The following is a 26,742-nucleotide window of genomic DNA, read 5'->3' on the forward strand; positions in this document are numbered from 1 at the left end:
ATGGAGGATGTGTGATGGGTATATGGGCACTCGACTATGGGATGGCGAATATGTATGATGGGTATATGGGCATGGGACGGAGACTATGTATGATGGGTATATGGGCATGGGACTATGGGATGGAGGATGTGTATGATCGGTATATGGGCACGGGCCTATGGGATGGTGGATATGTATGATGGGTATATGGGCACGGGACTATGGGATGGAGGATAATTATAATTTGTTACAACTAACCACAGTTAATTACTATGCCCGGGCAGCGCCGGGCTCTTCAGCTAGTTGTTATATATATAGATAAAGAGTAAAAGCTCACGAACAAACAGACACAGACAAAAGGAAAGGGGGGATATGACATGGATTGTTATGACCTATTAATATCCATCTCATACAGGTCATATATTTAGCATGGCCCAAAAGGAATCCCAAGAAGATCAAAAATGGTTAAATATCTCTAAAGTACAGTCATTAAGGGCTGCCCGGTACTCAAAATTCCTGATTTCCTTGAAGAGAGAATATAGATCCCAGTAATGAATGTTTCACATTTTAGGTAGGATTTTTGATGTTTAAGAATGTACCATTTTCAGTTAAAACATTTTCCTCATTCTTAACATGAAAAAAGCTTGTAACCTGTGTGGGTTCTCTGGTGTGTAATAAGATTTCCTTTATGGTTAAAATATCTCCCACATTCTGAACAGAAAAAAGGCTTCTCCCCTGTGTGAGTTCTCTGGTGTGTAATAAGATTTGATTTCTGGGTAAAATATCTCCCACATTCTGAACAGAGAAAAGGCTTTTCCCCTGTGTGAGTTCTCTGGTGACAAACAAGGGCTGATTTTCCTGCAAAACAACTTCCACATTCTGAACAACAAAAAAGCTTCTTCCCTGTGTGATGGTGTGCATCAAGATTGACTTTACACAACATTTTTTTCCCAAATTCTGAATATGAATATGGCTTTCCCCCTTTGTGAAATATTTGATGTGCAACAAGAAATGATTTACGTGTAAAACATTTCCCACATTCTGAACATGGAAAAGGCTTCTCCGAAGTGTGAGTTCTCTGATGTACAATAAGCGATGTTTTCTGTCCAAAACATCTTCCACATTCTGAACATGAAAAAGGCTTCTCCCCTGTGTGAGTTTTCTGATGTTCAGCAAGTGATGATTTATGTCCAAAACATTTTCCACATTCTGAACATGAAAATGGCTTCTCCCCTGTGTGAGTTCTTTGGTGACCAACAAGACTTGATTTCACCTTAAAACATTTTCCACATTCTGAACATGAAAAAGGCTTTTCTACTTTGTGAGTTCTCTGATGTGCAACAAGCGATGATTTATGTCCAAAACATTTCCCACATTCTGAACATGAAAATGGCTTCTCCCCTGTGTGAATTCTCTGGTGACCAACAAGATTTGATTTCACATTAAAACATTTTCCACATTCTGAACATGAAAAAGGCTTTTCTCCTTTGTGAGTTCTCTGATGTGCAACAATTGATGATTTATGTCCAAAACATTTCCCACATTCTGAACATGAATATGGCTTCTCCCCTGTGTGAGTTCTCTGGTGAATAACAAGATCAGTTTTTAGATAAAACGATCTCCCACATTCTAAACATGAATATGGCTTCTGCCCAGTATGAATTCTCTCATGCCTAACAAGTCTTGATTTCTGGTTAAAATCTCTCCCACATTTTATACAAGAAAATCTCTTCTCCTCTGTTTCAATTTTTGGATGTTTAACAAAAGATGTTTGAAAGGGAAAAGTATTTCCATGTTCTGGCTTCTTTGATTTTATTGCAGTTGGTTTTTTAATGCCTCTTTTCTGACTTTTATTTTTATTAGGTGTCTGTAATGAATCAGAAGATAGGACCTGATAAGATGATTGATCTTTGCTGTGAAGGGATGATGGTATATAGGGAGTAATAGCATTCACTTCAGTTGAATTCTGTGTGATCTCAAGGTCATCTGATTTCAAAATTGAAGATGTCAGCTGTCCCTTTGATCTCCTGATACCGTCATCTGCCAAGAATAAAACCAATTACTATTTTTGAATAAAATATCCTTGAAATGTATATTTTTGAACATTTCTACTCAAATTTTTTAAACAAAAAATTCACTAGAACAAATGACAGTTCACAGTCTAATAGAACCTGTATGAACATGAACCAGAAGAGCGTGGTGTTCAACTGTTTGTTCATTCTGCCTCCCAAATATAAAAAGTCACCAAAAATTATTAATAAAATAATACTAATAAACTTTTACTCATTCCAGTAAAAACAGGCCCCTAGAGTTTTGTAAATTGAATTGAACATATAAAACAATTATTGCTAAACTTGCAAGCCTTCTATCATCAGAAAAAATATAAGAGAATACTGAAAAAATAAAACGGGATGTTGGAAAAATGTAGAGTAGAAATACGACAAAAACTATTTTGTCTGTTATCTGGATCTGATTAAGGCGGATATAAATTTAAAGTTTGAAAATTACAAATCATTCTAAACTATTTGGAAAATTTCAGGTATTTTCCAAAATAAAAGCAAAATATAACAACCTAAAATTGACAGAAACGTAAAGTACAATGTGTCACAGAAAAAAATGTTTCACAAATCACTGGAATCAGAAGAAGTATACAAAGTTGTCACCATAAAAAGTGATATGTCAGATTTCAAAAATGAGGCCTGGTTAAGAACAAAACACTGGCTGCGGGAAGTGGTTAAATCAGGGTATTTTGGGCACTAATTACTGTAGTCAAAAGCTGTGACTATAGACAATAACACATCTATTGAAATGATCAAACTCTACAGTCTTCATCAGAAAAAAAATGAGCACCTAGTGGTGAAACCTCTCTGGAGTAATTAGAGTATGAAGCTCGGTGGTTCTTGGCAATCTAAACTATCTTAGGTCCAATATTTTTGTTTAGAAATATTAGACATTTAAAAATAACTTTTTATAATAGTGCAGAGCTGAGGTATCTTAAATTTAGATATCCAGCATGTGAAAGAAGCAATGGAGACCTTTTTTTAAAGGCTACCAAGGAGTTGCAGATTCACATAAGTGAGGCAGGCTGATCCCACTAAAATCAAACATAATGAACGACTCCTGAGACCTCAATCTGCGCATGCACCGCCTCCAGGCCATTTTCCTGAAGCCCACTGTTGGCAAGTCAATGAGAAGTACAAGGACTCCGCTCACCGCCAATATTTTCTGAAAGCCCAGGGCTCACAGCATTGCCCCACTCCTGCCTCTGCCAGCTTCCTGCAGCAGCAACCTTTCTTCCTGTGAACCCATTCCACCGTTGCTGCCCCACCCGTAAGTTACCATAAATTCGGACTGTAAGACACACCACCATTTCCTATTTTCCATCTAAAATTTGGGTTGCGTCTTATAGCACGGTGCGTCTTATAGTCCACAAAATATGGTATGATAGAGCCATCAACCACGCATAGCTTAGAGATACAGTGGGTGCGGAAAGTATTCAGACCCCTTTAGATTTTTCACTATTTCTTTCATTGCAGCCATTTGGTAAATTCAAAAAAGTTCATTTTGTTTCTCATTAATGTACACTCTGCAAATTTATTAAAAAAGAAAAATTGAAATATCACATGGTCATAAGTATTCAGACCCTTTGCTCTGTATTGCGTAGAAGCACCCTTTTGAGCTAGTACAGCCATGAGTCTTCTTGGGAAAGATGCAACAAGTTTTTCACACCTGGATTTTGGGATCATCTGCCATTCTTCCTTGCAGATCCTCTTCAGTTCCGTCAGGTTGGATGGTGAACGTTGGTGGACAGCCATTTTCAGGTCTCTCCAGAGATGCTCAATTGGGTTTAGGTCAGGGCTCTGGCTGGGCCAATCAAGAATGGTCACAGAGTTGTTCTGAAGTCACTCCTTTGTTATTTTAGCTGTGTGCTTAGGGTCATTGTCTTGTTGGAAGGTGAACCTTCGGCCAAGTCTGAGGTCCAGAGCACTCTGGAAGAGGTTTTCATCCAGGATCTCTCTGTACTTGGCCGCATTCATGTTTCCTTCAATTGCAACCAGTCATCCTGTCCCTGCAGCTGAAAAACACCCTCATAGCATGATGCTGCCACCACGTTTCACTGTTGGGATTGTATTGGGCAGGTGATGAGCATTGCCTGGTTTTCTCGACACATACCGCTTAGAATTATCACCAAAAAGTTCTATCTTCATCTCATCAGACCAGAGAATCTTATTTCTCATAGTCTGCGAGTCCTTCATGTGTTTTTTTAGCAAACTATGCGGGCTTTCATATGTCTTGCACTGAGGAGAGGCTTCCTTAGCGCCATTCTGCCATAAAGGCCTGACTGGTGGAGGGCTGCAGTGATAGTTGGCTTTGTGGAACTTTCTCCCATATCCCTACTGCACCAGTGAAACTCAGCCAGTGAACTTGGGGTTCTTCTTTAGCTCTCTCTCTCTCTCTCTCAACAAGGCTCTTCTCCCACGATTGCTCAGTTTGGCTGGATGGCCAGGTCTAGGAAGACTTCTGGTGGTCCCAAACCTCTTCCATTTAAGAATTATGGATGCCACTGTGCTCTTAGGAGCCTTGAGTACTGCAGAAATTCTTCCTTGGCCTGATGTGTACCTTGCCCAAATTCTGTCTCTGAGCTCCTTGGCCAGTTCCTTTGACCTCATGATTCTCATTTGGTCTGACATGCAATGTGAGCTGTGAGGTCTTATATAAACAGGTGTGTGCCTTTACAAATCAAGTCATATCAGTTTAACTAAACACAGCTGGACTCCAATGAATGAGTAGAACCATCTCAAGGAGGATCAGAAGGAAATGGACAGCATTTGACCTAAATATGAGTGTCTGAGCAAAGGGTCTGAATACTAATGACCATATGAAATTTCAGTTTTTCTTTTTTAATAAATTTGCAAAAATTTCTACATTTCTGTTTTTTTTCAGTCAAGATGAGGTGCAGAGTGTACATTAATGAGAAAAAAAAGAACTTTTTTGTATTTACCAAATGGCTGCAATGAAACAAAGAGTGAAAAATTTAAAGGGGTCTGAATACTTTCCGCACCCACTGTATATCTCGGCAGAGGTGTAATATTTTTTGTGTAGTTCATTGAAATCCTCTTTGATGTTAGTCAGTTTAAAAAGAAAAAAGAGAAGTCAGGAAAAAGGGAAAATTTGTTGCAATTGTGCAGAAATTCACACTTAGCCCTCACTGCACATTTAATGTTGACCTGGTCTTGTAGGGACCATATGAGCACATTCCGCAGCACAGATAGGAGAGAAGGTAGATTCAACCTAGATGATGCCATGATTCTATTAAGACAACAGCATTATCAACCTCCACTTTTCCTTAGGGGAACACCATAATATTTTTCTTCATGTGATTTTCTAACTTGTCAGCACATTCTGCATACTCTGTCATTTGGCTTTTTAGTCTACAGATCAGGGAAGGTAAGAGCAACTTCTAATTCCAGGGGGTAGGTGTATCATCCAGGTTGTAAGCTCTATAGAAAAAGGACTTTTAATCCTCAAAGTAATTTGAAAAGTTCCATTTTGCCTCCAAACCGAGAATGTTGTAGTTTGAAGGCAAAATGGTGATCACATGATTTTGATATGGACGCACTACACCACTGATAAAGCAGCTGTATTTACTCTGTATTTACTGACTACTACTCACATTGGTCGTCATATGTAGGAATCTCCGGTTCACAACGCTCAACACCCTTCACATATGTCTCTGTAGTATTAATATGGGTCAGATCTTTACCCTGAAACAAATATTGTAAAAGTCACAGACCGATGTAGAAGTCACATCTATGATCAGCTCTAATCCTGCCATCTCCACCGTTCTCATTACACAAGTATAAAACATATAATACTGGTGGATAAAACAAGACTGAGCACAAGACCTTCACAGCCATCTACACATCATAGGGGAGATCTCATGACACCTTCTCTCCATCTATGTTACACTTGTCCTTGTCCTGGCGCGGCGCCCAGGTCTGCTACTGTTACACCTGGTCCCCGTCCAGGCGCTGTGTCCAGGTCTGCCGCTGCTCCCCGTTCTGGGCATTCACCTCGTGCCTCGCACGCTGTCCTTAGGCAGCAGCCTGCCTCCTCTGTCTCATGCTGCTGCTCAGCATTCAGGTCGCTCCCCTGCCTCCACCTCCTGGCGTCCTGTCGGCAGATCTGCAACTAGAGCTATTAGGGCCTGCCCGCGTGCTCTCCTGCCTTCTTAAAGGGACAGCATGCATTTTTCAAAAAGTGCAATTATCCAATGGCAGCGCACTGGCTGCTATTTCTGGCTTCTCCGCCAGAGGGAGAGCGCCGGAGAAATGAGTATCAATCATTGCTACATCCGGTTCTTATGCTAACCTGTCTGCGCTGCGTCTGCAGTCTCTGTGCATTGTCTAATGCTATCTGTCTCCACAGAGTAACTTTTCTTTGCAAGAAAATATTTATTGGTTGAGACATGGACAGTATTAAAATGGTAAATCTTTTCCCAACAAATTTTGTTAATTATATGCTATGATTATTGTATTTCTTTATAGATAAAACCCTTGATAAAGGCTTGAAAGAGCCGAAACGTTGGGGATTCTGTACTGTCTTATGTTCCATGTCTCAACCAATAAATATTTTCTTGCAAAGAAAAGTTATTTTTGCCTCAGGTTTCATACTATAGATTAATCTGTTTTCCTGGAGGCTTGGTTAGCTTTCCCCAATTTGTATAATTTATGTCTCCACAGAGTATCAGTATCCTGTGCTTCATGGTTATATCTGCAACCATCTGGGCGAAAGCCATCCCGTTCCGCCAACAGCCATCCGAGTCCAAGGACTGTGTGAAGGTCACTGGAACCGACTCCTTACCAACTACCCGGATCCAGGACCCATCTCATTACGGACTCTGCTACAACTACTGTTCTCCCTTTTCGTCCCGCTGGGACAGCTGCCACGTGTTCGGGGTCTAACTGGAGGTAGCACCTGTGTCCTCCGGGTATTCCATTCTGGCCCTTTTTGAGGGGCTTTACTACGGGTACCCGGGGCTCACTAGTCATGCCCCCTTTGGAGCCCCCCGGACCTTGGTCCCGAGGTTCCACTTTAAAAATAAAAACGAATGTGAACTTCACCATCTCTGCCTCCGCTTCCATTCGTTACAACCTACCTGATGATCCTGAGGAACATTGGGATCTTCTGGTTTACAGTGCTGTGGAAAAAAAAGACGGGGACATCTCTCCGATGTTGTCCTCTTACTGGATAGAACTGGAGGAAATACATATAAGGGCTGAATTATTTTTTTTACATACAGATAATTATAGGCCTTGTGTATTTAGTCCTGTCTATTACCTGGTGATGTGATGGGCTGGGGAACCTCCATAATGACGTCCTTGTACAGATCTTTGCGTCCTTCTAAATACTCCCACTCTTCCATGGACAAATAGACAGCAACATCCTGACACCTTATAGGAACCTGATACATACAATGATACAGTCATCACCCCGATCCCTTCATAGCGTTACTGTAGTCACCGCATTCACATTCCCAGCAGTGTCACCTCTGAAGTCAGCAGCTCAATCATCTTGTAGGTGAGTTCTAGGATCTTCTGGTCATTCTTGTCCTCATGTATCAGGGGGTGAGGTGGAGACCCTGTGATTGGGCTCAGGGGTCCTCCGCATTCCTCAGACACAGGGTCCTGATAGCGCTCACTAGAGGTCTTCTTCACTACAGTGTAATCCTAGTTATGGAGAGACACATTAATAAATCTCACTACAGACATTTCCAGAATTCTCACCTCTCCAGTTCTGTCCATCTGTTATTCCCATAGATTAAGAATGATGTAATGTGACGTCATCACAATCTCTCACCTCTCCAGTAAGCCGGAAGAGGATCTCTAGGGTGAGGTGTAATATCTTCTCCACCAACTTGTCCATGTTCAACTGCATCATTGATGGGTAAATCAGAAAAATTCTCTAAATATAGAAGATCTTCACTGAGAGGATCCGTTATTGTAGGGACCTGAATAAGAAGATGAACCAATATGGCATCAGAAAGAATCCTGTGTAATAATTCAATTACGATAAGGGAAATATGAGATTTGTATAGCATTGGATTTTTTTCCTTCACATCTACTAATAAAGCCTACATATTTTAGACCACAAACAACAAGCAGTTTCTTCCTCAGAGTCGGCAGCTGAATACATTTCTCATAGACTCATCTTCCATAACGCTAATTCTCATCTCATTTACCAACACTGGAATCGGCATTAGGAATACTGCAGGAGATATTCATTACACGTGACATGAGAAATAACTACTTCATGATGAGGATGACATCTTCATCTTCTACTACGGCTCTAGAAACATATCTGGCGAGAGTCCATCACTGACTCGATCACCGCTGGCCGTCTATATGAATATTTCCCGTATTCCCGGGATGTTATCTTGTATCATGTTAGATCTCATATCTAATAAACACAGAAGCGTGAGGCATTTATAAAAGATGTTTGTAAGAACACCACGGACAGGATGGATTATTCTGGATATGATGCGTTTTTCTGGTATTGTCTCCTTAGGTTTCCCTAATTTACATGAAAAACAGGTGTTAACGGGTCGCCCTCCCAGGGCTGTGTGGTACTCGGTACCGGGCCGGTGTCAGCGGGATGTGTCACAACGGCGGCGACCCGGTCCGTGGCCCTGGGCGCCCAAGTAATGGGGGAATTGTAATGGTGGAATGTAATTGATTGAATGAATAGTTCGTGATGCCACCTGTGGTGTTCGGCAAGTGAGATGTTAAGCCGACGCTGCATGCAGATCCTCTGGGACTGGTGGTGTGTTGAGCCAAGATGGTGAAGCTCCCCACAGGTGGAGCTGTAGTCCCAGGGCAGTGTAGATGTAGGGGTAGAGGAGAGGCGCAGGCAGTGTAGAAGCTGGTACCCAGATGTAGCGGTACAGGGTGTGTTGGCGCAAGAATAAATGGAGGACACGAGGCCTTGTAGTTCCAAAGCTTTACTCACAGTCTGTAGTACACACAGGTGCCTGTCTCCGTGCTGTGTCCTCCGGGTCAGGGACTCAGTCAACCTCCAGGTCAGATGGAATGCTCCCTTCCAACACTCCACCAACATGTGCCATTCTGAACGTCTCCTCTTATAGCACCTTTGGTGTGAAGTACTCCTAGTACTGAGTTACACTGGAGTTCCTCCTGACAGATGTTCCCAAGAACCTTCCTTGTACGGCAGACAGCTGTAGCCTGCTTCGGGGACTCCTTGCTCCTGAGTCCCGACTCATTATCAATGTTGCTGTTGTGCCCCCAAGTCTTAGATGGGAGTAGTGCATTTACAGCCCACTACTCCACCGGTGTCTGCTGTAGGACCCTTAGTATCCATACAACCTCGGGGACTGGGCCCCGGCCTTGCGCTTAGAACTTCTAGGCAGGTTTTCTCTTCTAACCCACGTCCTCTATGTCATGATACCAGTGCTGGGTGACCGGCACTTCTGGGGTTAATGTTTTGATCTCAGTGCAGACTCTTACCTGCACACCTGGGACCTATTATCGTGGCCTCTAATTGGTTCTGGGAAAGCTTATAGGCTCAGGAAGCTCCCATCCCCCGTCAGTTATACTTTCGCCTTTGGCATTGTGTGGTGACCCCTGAGTGTGTTTGTGCTGTGTTCTGGTTGCTTGATTCTCTGAGTACAATTCGGTCTGTTCTCTGGATATTGCTTTGGATTCTGCTTGGTACCTTCTATGTCTGTTTGGTTTTGACTTCTGCTTGGCCCTGACTATCCGTTCTGTCTCATCCCTGGTACTTTACTGATATTTCTGTGTATGACCTCCGTTTTGCCTGACTGAGTATTTCTGTATAGTGTCCTGCCATCTCTGAAAGCAGGACGCTAAGCCCCACCCCCTTGCAGTCACATGACCGTAGGTCCTGTGACTGCTTGCTAAACTTCAGCGTCCACAGGTCCTGTGTATCTGCACTTTCCGGCTGTACCTGACCCCGGGCCCCCTACAGTGCGGGTGAGTCCCTGCTCAGCGGAGGCTGCACGCCGGCGCTGACAAGATCCTGACACTCTGTTCCCTTTTACTCCTATGTTCCGTACTAGTCTTTCCTTCCCATGGAAGATCAGGTTTCTGTTCAATGTCTTTCTCTTTCTATCCTTTCCCGTGCCAGCAGCCCCAGGTCACTGAGATCTGCTGCAGCACCTCCTTCCTCCATCCCTCTCTCAGGGATCCTCACTCCTCTCTTACTGACTATCCGACTGACTGACTGACTGACTGAAATCCTAAACCTTCCCACTCTTTTATGTATTCTAACTCCACCCGCCTACCAGCACGTTTCTCGTTCCAAGCAGGGAACCACCAAAGGTGCTCTGCTACACTCCAAGCAAGGAGCCGCAATGTGGCTGTGACGTCTGCCTGCGGTCTGGACTGCAGCCAGACAGCACCCCGAGAAACACTGATACCCTTTACCCCTATACAGGGATCTGGATTTATAGCAGAGCCCAGGAGGCACTGTCTGAATAGGAGCAATGACCAGAGCAGGACGGTCGCCAGAAAGGTGTTCCAATACAGGACACAGAGGCAATGATATCCGAGACTAAACCAGTCAGGCAGCAACGGTACAAAAACAGTAGACAGTAGCAGAGTCAGATTCCAGGCCGAAGCCAGAGTCATAAACCAGGAGAGTCGCAGAGGTACAGAATCGTTAGGCAGAAGCAGAGTCAGAATCCAGGCCGAAGTCAGAGTCATAAACCAGGAGAGTCGCAGAGGTACAGAATCGTTAGGCAGAAGCAGAGTCAGAAGTCCAGGCAAAAGTCAGAGTCAGTCAACAGCAATTCACACAGTAACACGCAGGGGAACCAAGAATATATCCGGGGGCTTGCAAGCCCAGTCCAAAGGTATTTGAGGGATCAGGTCATCCCTCACAGGCTCCCGGGCTGATGATGTAATCAGGACCGCCCCCAGGACCAGACCTGATGACGATGCACCAACCCCTTCATGACTGACAGAGGAGCGGAGTCTGTGTCCACTAGACGCCTGCGCAGAAGCCCTTTCACTGTTGCCGCCATTACTCGGGCGCGAGCCACGGCGCCTCACAGTGGCTGAGGGCGGAACAGCAGGCCCTGAATTCGACAATGACATGTCAGTCCGGCGCCTCCTGGTAGCCGAGGCCTGGACAGCAGGCCCCGAGCCCGAGGGCGGCGTGACAGTCCGTCGCCTCCTAGTGGCTGAGGGCGGAACAGCAGGCCCCGAGTCTGACGGTGACGTGACAGCGGCTTTGCTGAACTCCCGTGTTGTGTGGGATGCAAGTGTTGGAGCGTGGTCAGGAGCCTCCAACCTACCTGGATGGTGGGGTACCACACCTCAGGAGGAGGTGCAGTACCTCTGTGGCAACTGAACCCTCAGGGGCGCCACACTCCCCCCCCCCATTAAAACACAGCACATCCGCGGGCTGCAAGGTAAACAAAGTTGACAATATAGGAACATACAAAATTTTTGTAATGCTGAATAAACATTTCTTATACTAAACTTCCCAATGTGGGAGGCACGGTTTCTTGAACGTTGCAAACTGTTTTAACTAGCTTTCTAAATTCAAAATTATGCTACCTAATTTAAAGTGCTATGGAAGCAACTCAATATCAATTCACATTTTCTAGCAACACATCTCTTTTCTGTTACTTTACACATTCTCTTACTTTCTTATATGACAACCGCTGGTGACTGGTTCATCACCTGTAACTTCAATTCTTTATTCACATTCAAGGCATTTGTACTTCAAAATTTCTTTAGTATACCATTTACTATACTTCTACATTTGTAAAACATTCACTGTATAACATTCTCAATTATACCCTATAAAATCTGTCATTAAACATTATCACTTTCTAGCTTTCTGTTTCAAAAATATGTTAACCATTATCAATAAGTGCAATTGTAGACACTGGTCCAGCCAACATGTCTGGAAATGTCCCTATGATGAGGTAATTCTTCCTTCAGGAAGAGAGTCCTATGTAAAACCAAGAGAGAGCACCTAAAGAGGTGCAAACTATGTACAAGTTACAGTTCTGGATCATTCAGTGTTCATGATCTCCATAGTTCAAGTGTAAAGGCTGCCAATGGACCTTGGCAACAACTGGATCAACAGAGAATATAATCAAAATAGAAACATATTAGAAAACTGAAAAACAGGCACAATGGTGCAAATACCCTCCTGGGCAACAAAGTTAGTTTACTGTAAATTGCTAGTGGTGATCCCCTCCTGGGGTGAAAAACGAGTTGGCAGACCGTAGGTACTCTTCCTCCCAAAGGGTGAAATTGGTGATTTCCTGTACTTTTGGCTGCGGGACTGGTGCTGATGTAGCTTGGCTTATGGGGCAGGTACCAGCACTGCTTTGGTGATGACTGGGGGTGGAGGAGCAGCAGGTTGCTTCTGCCTGTAACTCTTGATGAAATCCTCCGGGATACGGTGTATATTTAGGGCATATCACCCCTTTAGCCCCTCATGCCGGGTGAAAGTCACGTAATCCCCTGGGTGTAGGTTCCGGGCAGGATGTCCCTTTCTCAGATGGGACTCCACATCTCTCCGATTAAAGAACAGGTCGGTGATCCGTTGGCGGTCAGAGATAAAACCGAACCCCCGCTCATGGTTCACATTGAGAACCTGGCCCCATCCTGCTGAATCCCGGGGACCAAAGTGACCAGCACAGGCTTTGTCTTTGCGGGCTAGGTCAGGGCCCAGCACAACCTTCTCTGTTCCCTCTCCCGCTGCTCAGCTGCCAGTTGTCGGATGGTCTCCTGGCAGTGGGCCCTCGTCTCTTCCTACTCTTCCCGGGACTGATCTTTGCCCACCATGGTCCGTGGTACTACTATTAGGGGTTCCGGTGTTTCCCTCGGGGGACTGGTATCCCGGTCCCAGACCAGATCTAGCACGACCTGGCCAGCCGCTGCTACCGCGGTACACCCCAAGGTCTTCCCAGGCGCAGGGACGCCAGACATACCTTGAGCCTCCTGGCGGCACTCCGGTGCAGGTTGGAGATAGCCGGCGGCAGCGGGGATATCCACTGGAATGGGCCGGTGAGGCGGCAGAGGCGACAGCGGAGCAGATGGCGGCTCCGGGTCCGCGGAGACCTTTAGTGGGACCTGCACAGCTGCGTCAGGTCCAGGCGGGAGTTCCTCTTCCTCCGCTTCGGCCCCCTTGGCAGCATTGAGTGGTGGGGAGATGCCCACAGACGCTGCCGGGGTCATTGCAGCCATCTCAGGTGCTACAGGGTCTTCCTGGGGGAGATCCGGTGCAGCGGTGACAGGTATTGGTGTTGCGGGTACCGCAGGTGTAGGCCCCTCCTGGGCGCGCTGCAGGTTCAATGTCCATAGCGCTTCCTGCCTTGTTGTGAGTTCATTTTCCCCTTCACCATTGAGGTCTGATGAACTCCCTCTTCTGGTGAAGGAAGGTAGTGAGGCTGATTGCCAAACACCTGAGCTGGTGGAGGATGACTGGGTGACGGGAGTTGCTGACTGGATATAAGGCAGCCGACGCCCTTCTGCCTCGCTGGTGATTTCTCTGAGGGATTCTAGGAGACCAGTCTGATTCCTGCTCCTCAAAAGCTAAGTTTTCTGCCTTGCTTTTTGCATTTGTGTTTTGGTTTTATTTTGCCTTGCTTTTCTGGATTCTGCCATTCCCTGCTGGGGTGAGCTGAATTCCTTTGTGTCTTTTTGCTCTGTCTTCAGAAAATACCTGAGTACTGACATAGTCTTTTTGAAGCCTAGCGTCTTCAGGGCCTTTTTCCCTGTCAGTCTGTTGGCTCTTGTGTTGATAGGGTTTTTGGCGGATTGCAGACAGCAGCTTTTCTATCCTGTCCTATCTAGTTAGCTTGGGCCCCATCATTTGCTCAGTCTATCATTCTATCTGTGTTAGTGTTTTTTCTTCTTGCTTCACCATCATTATATGTTGGGGGCTGCCTATTGCTTTGGGGTCTGCTCTGGGGCAGTTTAGATTTCTCTTTCTGTCTTTAGGCTATGTAGTTCTCCAGCTGTGATCGAGGGGTCTAGGGCAACGTAGGAACCCCCCACGGCTACTGCTAGTTGTTGTTGATAGGTTCAGGGGTCTGCAATCCGATAGCTGCCAACTTCTCTGATTTTATGGACTTAGCTAGCATTTCTGTTTTTGCCTCCTACGGTGACTCGTTCCTAACACTGCCTCTGTCGCAGGCAGCACGTCAGCTGGGGTATCTCGTCCTCCAGCTGATGGCGGTTCATCCCGGAGACGGGGTTGGAGCCTTCAGCCATGGCGCCGGGGAGATTCAGCTCAACCTCCGCGCGCTCCGCAGGCCTCCTCCCTTCTCCTTCCAAGATGGCATTCTTCTTCCTGTCTCGGCTCTTCTCATGCCACTGGCTTCCGCTCCTCCTTCTGGGGGCGGCATCTTCTTCAAGCTCATCCATACCAAGCCAGTATACGAACCCCTCGGGGGGTGGGCCATGTCGCCGTTGCATAGTAATTCAGCCAGGGGAGGCCCAGGACAGTTCTCGGTCTTTTCTTAGGACCTCCCATTTTATCACGCCCTTCTTCACGGCGCCAGCGGCCATTTTTAATGTTCATTTTACCGTCTATCAAATTGGGTCTTTTGCACATTTTCAAAAACTTTAAGTTTTAGGCACATAGAACCCGATGGCATCGGGTCTTGTCATCCTGTTCGTGACGCCAAATTGGGTCGCCCTCCCAGGGCTTTGGGGTACTCGATACCGGGCCGGTGTCAGCGGGATGTATCACAGCGGGGGAATGGGGGAATTGAAATGGTGGAATGTAATTGATTGAATGAAGAGTTAGTGACGCCACCTGTGGTGTTCGGCAAGTGAGATGTTAAGCCGACGCTGCATGCAGATCCTCTGGTACTGGTGGTGTGTTGCAGCTCGCCACAGGTGGTGCTGTAGTCCCAGGACAGTGTAGATGTAGGGGTAGAGGAGAGGCGCAGGCAGTGTAGAAGCTGGTACCCAGATGTAGCGGTACAGGGTGTGTTGGCGCAAGAATCAATGGAGGACACCAGGGCTTGTAGTTCCAAAGCTTTACTCACAGTCTGTAGTACACACAGGTGCCTGCCTCCGTGCGGTGTCCTCCGGGTCAGGGATTCAGTCAACCTCCAGGTCAGTTGGAATGCTCCTTTCCAACACTCCGCCAACATGTGCCTTTCTGAACGTCTCCTCTTATAGCGCCTTTGGAGTGAAGTACTCCTAGTACTGAGTTACACTGGAGTTCCTCCTGACAGATGTTCCCAAGAACCTTCCTTGTACGGCAGACAGCTGTAGCCTGCTTCGGGGACTCCTTGCTCCTGAGTCCCGGCTCACTATCAATGTTGCTGTTGTGCCCCCAAGTCTTAGATGGGAGTAGTGCATTTACAGCCCACTACTCCACCGGTGTCTGCTGTAGGACCATTAGTATCCATACAACCTGTGGGACCGGGCCCCGGCCTTGCGCTTAGAACTTCTAGGCAGGGTTCTCTTCTAACCCACGTCCTCTGTTCCCTTTTACTCCTACGTTCCGTACTAGTCTTTCCTTCCCATGGAAGATCAAGTTTCTGTTCAATGTCTTTCTCTTTCTTTCCTTTCCCGTGCCAGCAGACCCAGGTCACTGAGATCTGCTGCAGCACCTCCTTCCTCCATCCCTCTCTCAGGGATCCTCACTCCTCACTTACTGACTCTCCGACTGACTGACTGAAATCCTAAACCTTCCCACTCTTATGTATTCTAACTCCACCCGCCTCCCAGCACGTTTCGTGTTCCAAGCAGGGAGCCACCAAAGGTGCTCTGCTACACTCCAAGCAGGGAGCCGCAATGTGGCTTTGCTGAACTACCGTGTTGTGTGGGATGCAAGTGTTGGAGCGTGGTCAGGAGCCTCCAACCTACCTGGATGGTGGGGTACCACACCTCAGGAGGAGGTGCAGTACCTCTGTGGCAACTGAACCCTCAGGGGCGCCACTCCCCCCCCCCGTTAAACACAGCATGTCCGCGGGCTGCAAGGTAAACAAAGTTGACAATACAGGAACATATAAAATTTTTGTAATGCTGAATAAACATTTCTTATACTAAACTTCCCAATGTGGGAGGCACGGTTTCTTGAACATTGCAAACAGTTTTAACTAGCTATCTAAATTCAAAATTACACTACATAATTTAAAGTGCTATGGAAGCAACTCAATATCAATTCACATTTTCTAGCAACACATCTCTTTTCTGTTACTTGACACATTCTCTTACTTTCTTCCATGACAACCGCTGGTGTCTGGTTCATCATCTGTAACTTCAATTCTTTATTCACATTCAAGGCATTTGTACTTCAAAATTTCTTTAGTATACCATTTACTATACTTCTACATTTGTAAAACATTCACTGTATTCCTTTCTCAATTATACCCTATAAAATCCGGAAGACCCTATCAGGGGGGCTGGGGGGGGGGCAGGAAAATCGCTGAAATGGATGGAAACGACATTCCATTGGAATGGGAACAGCATGGAGAAGACATGTGTACACATCTCTGACTCCCAGGTCACTGCTGGGAACAATATTGTCAGAGTATTACAACACTTTTAGAGACTGACAAAACATTCAAAGCCGAAGATAAAAAGGATTTTAAAGGAAAAAAATGTCAGGAAACAAAATTTTTCCTGTATAATGATTTGTATATAAGGCATAATTAAAAAAAGAAAGAAAAACACCTCTTCCACCTCTTCATAGCCGGGCCATCTCTCACTGTATTTCCCCAGCGCATATAACTACAGTAGATGACAGTAGAGGGAGAAATAAAACTACAACCACCTGTAGTTACCTACAAATGTAATTTTAACATTTTACTACCTTATCTGGGCATGTGGTGTGTGTGACATGGTCAGACATATCCGGTTTAATTTATGAAGGAGAGACTCTGAAACTCACAAAGCCTTTTCGGACAATGCAAGAACAGCCAAAAATTAGAAGGAAGAAGGACTCTGATACAACCAGTATTAGACATAAAGGAGGACCTCATACACATTCTGTTAGATAGTGCATAGGTTTTATGAGTCTAGGAGTCCCACTAAGTGGAAGGGCTGCCAAAAATTAGAAAGAGGGACTGCAATACACCCTGGAAGACACATAGAGGAGGGCCGCAGAAAATGTTTTTTCCTTCCATTATGCCCCTGGCAACACTAAAAACGTGCTCTGACAAAAACCTAGCAGCAAAGCAGCCTATCACCTCCAAGACGTAGAAGGACAGTTCATGCGACGTGTCCAGGATACCCAAAAGTTCTACGGCACAGAGCAATCACGGAGGACGTTCGTACAGTCAGCTAGGTACTCCTTCACCATCTTCCAACTGTTCCTTCCTTGTTAGACTACACCTCGCATAAGGGCCTGGGTGCTGAGAAGGTCTAATGAAGATGTCTCAGACCTTTAATAGTGTTCCCCTGGCTCTGTTGGACCTGGTGTGTGTCTCCCTCTTCTCTCCTCTTTGCTTGTCCGAGAAACTCTGACCTTTTCGTCAGCGTTGTAAGATGGGAATTTTTGCATTAATTGTTTCGCTAGGGCCTGTTGATATTGCACCATTTTACTAGCCCTCTCCTCTGCAGGAAGGAGACATGCAAAGTTCTCCTTGTAGCGTGGATCGAGAAGGGTGAACAACCAGTAATCAGTGTTGTGTGTTGGCAAAAATGTGTAAACGGGAATGGCAGTGGGACATAAAGTCAGCCATGTGTGCCAGACTGCCATCAGGAAAGACTTCCCTGTCCCCAGCATAAGGATCACTCTTCATCTCCCTGTGTACTTTCTTCCTCCATCTCCTCCTAGTCCACATGCCAAGCTTCCTCTTAATTGTGAGCAGCAAGAGTTTGTATGCACAGAAGTGGAATGATTATGCTGATTATGGCATCATCGCCGCTCACCATCTTGCTTGATTCCTCAGTTTTTTAGAACCTTATGAATGTCAGACTTCTATGCTCACTCGTCGGTTGTTATGTGTGGAGGCTGACTTACTGATGGGCATATTGGAGCTGGTATTCAACTACTGCCCTCTACTGGTCACAAAGCCTTGCCAACATGTGTAATGTGAAGTTCCAGTGTGTGATCATGTCACACACCAGTCAGTGAGCTGCAAGCACTGCTGCAGCACTGCCAAACGGGAGGCAGCTGTAGCTGACTTGCGGAAATGGGTGCACACGCTGTGTACCTTCAGAAGAAGCTCAGCCAAATCAGGGTATACTTTCAGAAACAACTGAACCACTAAGTTGAGCAAGAGGGCCAGGCATGGTACGTGTGCAAGCTTGCCCAGCTTCAGAGCTGCCACAAGGTTACGGCCATTATCACACACGACCATGCCTGGTTGTGGGTTCAGCAACGAGAGCCTCTGGTCTGTTAGACCTTTCAACAACTCTGCGGTAGTGTGCTGTATGTCACCTAAACAAATTTGTTTCAGCAGAGCGTGTTGCCACTTTACAGAGGCAGTACTGCAGTGCTTCCAGCTTGCGAATGATTTGGACAACTTGCTCCGAGATGACAATTCGGAGATGGAGGATGATGAGGAAGAGGGGTGCAAGAACTGATGCAGTAGGTGGAGGAAACCCTGATGGAATTAGGGCCCGCAATTATTGGCGTTGGTAGCACATGTGCCATTCCAGGGTCCACTCGGGCCTGGCCTCCACAAGGTTCACCCAGTGTGCCATCAGGGAAATGTAGCTTCCCAGACCACAAGCGCTACTCCACATATTAGTTGTTCAGTGGACCTTCCCAGTAACTATGTTCATCAGGGCATGGGTGATGATATGGGACACGTGCTGGTGTTAGGCAGGGATGGCACACCGGGAAAAATACTGGCGGCTGGGGACTGAGTACTGAGGGACAGCCACCGCCATGAGTTTGAAGAGAGCCTCAATGTCCACAAAACAAAATGGCAACATTTACAAGGCAATAAGTTTTAAAATGCGCCTGTTTAGTGTTTGGGACTGTAGGTGGATGGCTGAACATTTGCATTCCAAGGTCTGGGGTAAGGACGGAAGGCTGCGACAAAGAATTGTACGTGTTTGCTGATGGTGCTTGCGAATGTGCAATGACAGGCAGGTTTTAGGCAAAGTGGGGCCCTAGGCAAAAGTTTAAAATGGGGCCCCAAATGCTAATATAATGCACCATCACACAGAAACATTTTGGTTGTATTTACATGCACTGATTTCAGGCCGCTAAACAAGTGTGATCGACAATATTGAAGTCGTTCGACGCTTGTTTCTGAGTTTCTTTACATTGGCTGAGGAACAATGATTCGAACAGAACGATAACTTGTAGATCAATTTGTCACCATACAGTATCATGTTATCAGCAGCATATCTGCAGTTTTCATCGGGCGAAGTGCTGCTGAAAACTATGTTTTTGTTCCGGCATAACCAATCCAATCACTTGATAAATAGGCAACATTTTGATTGTTTAGTATAATACATTCCCCATAGTCCTCCATATGCTACAATACACTCCCCATAGTCCTCCATATGGTATAATACGCTTCCCATAGTCCTCCATACGGTATAATACACCCCAATAGTCCTCCATGTAGTACAATGCACTCCTCATAGTGTAATGCACTCCATAGTTCCTCATATAGCATAATGCATTTTCCATAGTCCTCGATACAATATAATGCAGGTCCCATAGCGTAGATATAGTATAATAAAATCCTTGATAAGAATATTATGCAATCCCCCTCAGAGTATAATGCAGCCCCCCTCAGAGCCCCATAGAAAAATATGAAGCCTCCTCTTAGAATATAAAGTAGCCCCCTCATAAAATATAATGCAGCCCCCATAAAATATAATGCAGCCCCTCATAGAATATAATGCAGCCCCTCATAGAAAATAATGCCACTCCCTCATAGGGTATAATGCAACCCTCTCATAGGGTATAATGCAGCCCCCATAGAAAATAATGCAGCCCCTCTCATAGAATATAATAATGCTTTCATATATTTATATACAATGTATATTGGATCTGGGGTAAAGGACTGAATTTGTTTTATGTCCTTAACCCCCGTCTCCGGCTGAGTTCAAGATGCTCAGCCTGACTTCTGAGCAGTTGGGTGGGAAATCTTTTGGTCCTATTGCAAATCAGAAACAGTCCAATATACACAGTTGAAACTAGAAGTTTCCATACACTATATAAAAAGACACATATACATGTATTTCTCATTATCTGACATGAAATCAGAATAAACCTTTCCTGTTTTAGGTAAATTAAGACTGTCATAATTACTTATATTTGCCGAATACCAGAATAATGAGTGAGAGAATGTTTTAAGGCATTTTTATTACTTACTGGAAAATCAAAAGTTTACATACACTAAGATTGCTATGCCTTTAAACAATTCTGTAAAACATGCAAATATATAAGCCGCGGAGACACCATCACATGTTTCTCAACGCAAGCAATGACTAGCCAGGTCTTTCACCGGGAAGGAACAACCACGGGAAGGGCAGTCTCCAATGAAGGAAACCACCTATGCCAAAACATGGTATCCATCCACAGACAGCTGTTTCGGGGTATTGCCCCTCATCAGTGTGGAGTAGGAAACTGGCTAGTAGGAGCAATGCCTAGTAGCAGACTATGAAAATAGGAGGGTGATTGACCTCATGGAGATCAACATCCGACACTGCGGAGACACCATCACGTGTTTCTCAACGCAGTGATTCTAGAGCACTGCTCCCATCCCTTATGGGAAATATGTAAAACATGCAAATATATAAGCCACGGAGACACCATCACATGTTTCTCAACGCAAGCAATGACTAGCCAGGTCATTGACGCGGCTTATATATTTGCATGTTTTACATATTTCCCATAAGGGATGGGAGCAGTGCTCTAGAATCACTGCGTTGAGAAACACGTGATGGTGTCTCCGCAGTGTCGGATGTTGATCTCCATGAGGTCAATCATCCTCCTTTTTTCATAGTCTGCTACTAGGCATTGCTCCATGTGATGGTGTCTCCACGGCTTATATATTTGCATGTTTTACATATTTCCCATAAGGGATGGGAGCAGTGCTCTAGAATCACTGCGTTGAGAAACACGTGATGGTGTCTCCGCAGTGTCGGATGTTGATCTCCATGAGGTCAATCATCCTCCTTTTTTTTAAACAATTCTGGACTGCCCATATGATGTCATGTGTTTGGAAGCTTCTTTTTTAGCAACATCTGAGTTAAATAGAGACACACCTGTGGATGTATTTTCATGAACACCTGAAACACGCTGCTTCATTGTGTATCATCATGGGAAAGTCTCAAGAAATCAGCCAATATATCAGGAAGAGAATTGTGGACTTACACAAGTCTGGCTCATCCTTGGGTTAAATTTCAAGATACCTGAAGGTATCTCGTTCATCTGTACAAACAATTATATGCAAGTACAACCAAGATGGAAATGTCCAGCCATCATACCGCTCAGGAAGGAAACCAGTTCTGTGTCCCAGAGATGAATATGCTTTGGTCCGACATGTGCATATCAACCCAAGGAAAAAAGCAACAGACCTTGTGAAGAAGGTAGCGGAAGCAGGTAAGATTGTGTCAATATCCGCAATGAAACAAAAAAAAAAGCCAGATTAATGTTTGCAAATGCACACAGGAATAAAGACCTCAATTTTTGGAGACATGTCCTGTGGTCTGATGAAACTAAAATTGAACTTTTTGAGCATAATGACCATCGTTACGTTTGGAGGAAAAAGGGAGAAGTTTGGAAGCCTAGAAACACCATCCCAACTGTGAAACACGGGGGTGGCAGCATCATGTTATGTGGTTGTTTTGCTGCAGGAAGAACTGGTGCACATCACAAAATAGATGGCATCATGAGAAAAGAAGATTATGTGACAATACCAAAGCAACATCTCAAAACATCAGCCAGAAAGTTAAAGCTTGGGCAGAAATAGGTCTTCCAAATGGACAAGGACCGAAGGATACTGCTAATATAGTAACAAAGTGGCTTCAGGACAACAAAGTTAATGTTTTGGAGTGGCCATCACAAAGTCCTGATCTCAATCCTATGAAAATTTATGGGCAAAGCTGAAAAGGCAGGGGCAAGCAAGGCGACCTACAAACCTGGATCAGTTACACTGGTTTTGTAAATTCCGACCAACTATTGCGAGAAGCTTATGGAAGGATATCCCAAAACGTTTGACCCAAGTCATTCAGTCTAAGGGTACCGTTACACCTAGCGATGCACCAGCGATCCCGACCAGCGATATGACGCGGTCAGGATCGCTGGTGCATCGCTAGGTGGTCGCTAGTGAGCTGCCAAACAGGCAGATCTCACCAGCGACATCGCTGGGGACGGGGATCGCTACTTACCTGTCAGACGCGGCGATCCTGCGTCCTCCCGCCCGTGTCCACGCGTCGCTCGTCGTCACAGCAGGAAGCGCCGCAGGAAGTGGCCGACGGGGAATGGTCCAGGAGCTTCTCGCGCGATCAGCGATAACCAGCAGGGGAGCCGGTCGGAGGTAAGTATCACATGCAGCGATATCGCTAGCAATATCGCTGTAACGTCACAAAATCGGTGACTTTACAGCGATATTGCTAGCGATATCGCAGTGTGTAACGGGGGCTTAAGGGCAACGGTACCAAAAACTAATGAAATGTATGCGAACTTTTGACTTTGCAGTAAGTAATAAAAATTCCTTAAAACATTCTCTCTCTCTCATTATTCTGGCATTTGGAAAATAATAATAATAATAATAATACTAATCTTAATCCTAACTGGCCTAAAACGGGAAAGGTTTATTCTGATTTCATGTCAGATATTGAGAAAAAACATGCATATGTGTCTTCTTACACAGTGTATGTAAACTTCTGGTTTGAACTATACATAGCATACATTAGACCTGGGCATAGTGCCGCACGCAGGAGATCCGGCCCTCTGGCTGTCTGGCTCATGGACTGAGGCAGCCAAAGAGAATGAAAACAGTGGCCCACGGGCTGCAACATGCAATCGCCCTCTTGGCGACTAAAGTTGCCAACTGTCCAGAAATTCCAGGACAGTCTATGAAAATACGACAATTTTTTGACCAGTCTAAAAAAAATTTAAGGTGTCCATGATTTTTTTTGTTTTTTCAAGCTGAACAAACGTATGCAGATAATTTTGACTAATTCTCATCATTTTACAGCTATTGTCTTCATATCAAAATTATGCATTGTAGATATGTATCATTTACAGTCAATGATTTATTATGATTTTTCAATGTGTCCATAAATATTTTTTGCTTGATTTTTTTTAAAGCTGTCCAGAAAATAATAAAAAGTCAAGTTGGCAACTCTACTGGTGTCCCAATATATAATGGAGGAGGCAACCCTACCAACCAGCATCCCAATATAAAGTGGAGGCAACCCTACAGACATCTCAATATATAGTGGAGGAGGCAACACTACAGACATCCCAATATATAGAGAAGGAGGCAACCCTATCAGTGTCCCAATATATTGTGGAGGAGGCAACCCTACCAGCGTCCCAATATATTGTGGAGGAGGCAACCCTACCGGCGTCCCAATATATAGTGGAGGAGGCAACCCTACCGGCGTCCCAATATATAGTGGAGGAGGCAAGCCTACCGGTGTCCCAATACATAATTGAGGAGGCAACCCTACCGGCGTCACAATATATAGTGGAGAAGGCAACCCTACTGGCGTCCCAACATATTGTGAAGGAGGCAACCATACAGACAACTCAATATATAGTGAAGTAGGCAACACTACAAACATCCCAATATATAGTGAAGGAGGTAACCCTACCAGCGTCCCAATATATAGTGGAGGAGGCAACCCCGCCGACGTCCCAATATATAGTGGAGAAGGCGACCCTACGGCGTCCCAACATATTGTGGAGGAGGCAACCCTACCGACATCCCAATATATGGTGGAGGTGGCAACCCTACCAGCATCCCAATATATGGCAGAGGAGGCAACACTGCCCGCTTGAATCTATTGGAGGAAAAGGCAGCCGCTGGCTCCTCCCACTATTCAGTTGACACCAGACGTGATGATGTCACTACATTGTGTCTGCTGAGCAGAACGTGAGTGCACACAGGAAATACAGGCACAGAACACCAGGAGAATGGGGACAAGGTATTTTTTTGTGTGTGGATGTTTGGCGTTTCATCGGTATATAGGGGGGCTGTGTGTGGGGGCTCATACTGTATATAAGGGGCTGTGTGTGTGGAGGTTCATACTATATAGGGGGCTGTGGTGACCATACTACTGTCTGGGGTGTTGTGGGGGATAATACTGTGTATAGGAGCCCATGTGAACCATTATACCATGTGTGGGGTGCTGTGAGGACAGTAATACCATGTGCGGCTGCCTATGAGGACCGCCCTTTGTGTTAGAAGGGCTGTGAGGAGCATGATTACTGTCTGTGGGGGTATATGGGTGCTATTACTCTGTGTGATAGGCTGTGATAAACATCAAACCATGCATGGGGGTGCTTTGTGATCCATCATACTGTGATGCCATCGTACTGTCTGTGTGGGGCAATCAAATTATGTTGGGGAGCAGTGGGGGCATCACACTGTGTGTGGCATTGTACGTTGTGGGGGTATTGTATTGTGTTTTGGGGGCATCGTACTGTTTACAGCTGGGGCTGTGGGGGCATCGCACATTATAGTTGTAACAACCCTGCTGGCATCACTGCATGGCCTCCCATCCCCCACACACCAACTTACTCACTGCTCCAGGTCATGCTGTGATTTCTGTCTGCTGCCAGCTCCATACTCTATGCCTCTTGCTTCCTGTCTGCTCTCTGCATGTTCCCTGGCTTTGTGCATAGGGGGACGGCACCACAACTCTCTGTTTCTTATGGAGTCAGGGTGCACCTGTCTAATGTGTCCCTGGCCAATTACTAAGAGCCCTCTAGTATTTAGGGCAGCCCCACCCTGTGGATCTTGCCTGTGCAATGTGTTTACTCAGTTAGTGTCTTTCTACTGAGCTGCCAGGTCTTGCTCTGTGTTCCTCCTTCTCTGGAGGCTTTACTCCTTGCTTTGCTTGGTACTTGTCTGTCTGCCCTCCAGGAGGCAGAATATCCTGGTCTCTGTGTCTTTGTTCTTGCCTTGCTTTGTACCTGTGTATACTCTGGTCCCTGTGTCCTTGGTCCTGTACCTTGTCTTGCACTGTTACCTTGTTTGAATTCTGTCCTACCTCTGTCTGTCTGTCTCCTTGTCTTTGGCTTCTTTCCCTGCTGTGTCTTTCCTTGTATCCTCCCTGTCTGCTTGTTCCGCACTCTTGCGGCTCTGTTCATGCTCCGCTCTCTTGCGACTCTGCCTGCTCTGTACTCTTTAGGCTCTGCCTGTGCTCCGTACTCTTGCGGTTCTGCTTGGTTCTCGTTCTGCTGCTGCAGAACCTCTTGCTGCTCTACTACTCTTCTCTGCAGTCTTGCGGCTCTGCTCGTGCTCCGCTCGCGACTATGCCTGCTCTGTACTCTTCAGGCTCTGCCTGTCACGGGGCAGTAGTGGGAAAACAGGGGACATGGAACCTGGGCCCCTGAACTGCCCCTCAGGCTAAGGGGGTGCCCTGGACTTTCCTTAACTTGGTGGTACACTTGATGGTAGTGAGGCCCAAGTCCCCGACCTGTCCCTATATCCTGTTTAGCCCTGAGCTAAACATCCAAACCTCTCCCCAGGAGGTGAGACAGGGTAAAAAGTGAACTGCACCAAATAACACACAAGGGAAAATATAACAGACACCACAGGATTAAAGCAGCTAAAAACCAAAACTGCTTTATCTGCTGCCAATGCTTCCAAGCAGCAGAGTAAGGCACCCGATCAACATCCAGCAGCAACACCACTGCTCCAGATAAGCTGAATCCCCTCTGCACCAGGTAGGTTCAGTCTTCACCAAGGTTGGTTAGCAAGTGACCAATATTACCAACTGTGATCTGCAGCACCAGGTGACCTTATAAAGGGAAGTGGGAGTAGTCACCACCTGCTGACTAACTAAACATGTAGTAACATCAGCGGCCACCAGGGGGGGACGGACCGAGCAGCCGACCAACTACAGTTGTAGTAACACCAGGGCCACCGGGAGCAAAAACTAATATTAACCCCCGGTGACCTGAAAGGAAAAAGGTTATATCACAGAATTCAGAATCCGACAGAGATCCAAAAATGGATAGTGACACTGCCTGTGCTCCGTACTCTTGCGGTTCTGCTTGGTTCTGGTTCTGCTGCTGCAAAACCTCTTGCTGCTCTACTATTCTTCTCCGCAGCCTTGCAGTTCTCCTCCTGTGTGAACAGGTCCAAACCTGTTCCGTCACACTCCACTCTTTCCTGTCAGTACCCATACCTGCTCCTCCTGTATGAACAGGCCCAAACCTGTTCCGTCATACTCCACTCTTTTCTGTCCGTACCCGTACCTGCTCCTCCTGTGTGAACAGGTCCGTACCTGCTCCTCCTGTGTGAACAGGTCCAAACCTGTTCCATCATACTCCACTCTTTCTTGTCTGTACCAGTACTAGCACCTGCTGTGTAAATAGGTCTCTACCTGTTCGTTCACACACCACACCTGCCTGCCCTGTGCCTGCTTGCCCTGTGTCTCAGCTGTGCCTGCCTGTCCTGTGTCTCAGCCGTGCCTACCTGCCCTGTGCCTCAGCCGTGCCTGCCCTGTGCCTCAGCCGTACCTGCTTGCCCTGTGTTTCAGCCGTGCCAGCCTGCCCTGTGTCGCAGCCGTGCCAGCCTGCCGTGTCTCAGCCATGCCAGCCTGCCCTGTGTCTCTCAGCCGTGCCAGCCTGTCAGTGTCTCAG

General features: G+C 45.9%; 1 protein-coding gene across 3 annotated transcripts in view; it reads right to left on the reverse strand.

Annotated features, from left to right (window-relative positions):
• Positions 1 to 339: 339 nt before the first annotated feature.
• The window catches only part of LOC141052938 (uncharacterized), a 61,275-nt gene continuing 34,872 nt past the window's right edge, over positions 340 to 26,742 (reverse strand). For 2 of the 3 annotated variants that reach the window (XM_073550269.1, XM_073550270.1), the window contains exons 2-7: positions 7,840 to 7,990; positions 7,530 to 7,709; positions 7,321 to 7,444; positions 7,139 to 7,236; positions 5,654 to 5,744; positions 340 to 2,019 (exon numbers count right to left, since the gene is read on the reverse strand). In XM_073550269.1, the coding sequence (XP_073406370.1) occupies positions 608 to 2,019; positions 5,654 to 5,744; positions 7,139 to 7,236; positions 7,321 to 7,444; positions 7,530 to 7,709; positions 7,840 to 7,920 (1,986 nt within the window). In that variant the 5' untranslated portion in view covers positions 7,921 to 7,990 and the 3' untranslated portion in view covers positions 340 to 607. Of the gene's footprint in view, positions 2,020 to 5,653; positions 5,745 to 7,138; positions 7,237 to 7,320; positions 7,445 to 7,529; positions 7,710 to 7,839; positions 7,991 to 11,314; positions 11,433 to 26,742 lie in introns of those variants that run through there. The other variant, XM_073550271.1, reaches the window with a different exon arrangement.

The sequence above is a fragment of the Dendrobates tinctorius genome, unplaced genomic scaffold (genome assembly GCF_039654945.1).
Source record: "Dendrobates tinctorius isolate UK_male_01 unplaced genomic scaffold, ASM3965494v1 ptg000164l, whole genome shotgun sequence".
Lineage (NCBI taxonomy): Eukaryota > Metazoa > Chordata > Amphibia > Anura > Dendrobatidae > Dendrobates > Dendrobates tinctorius.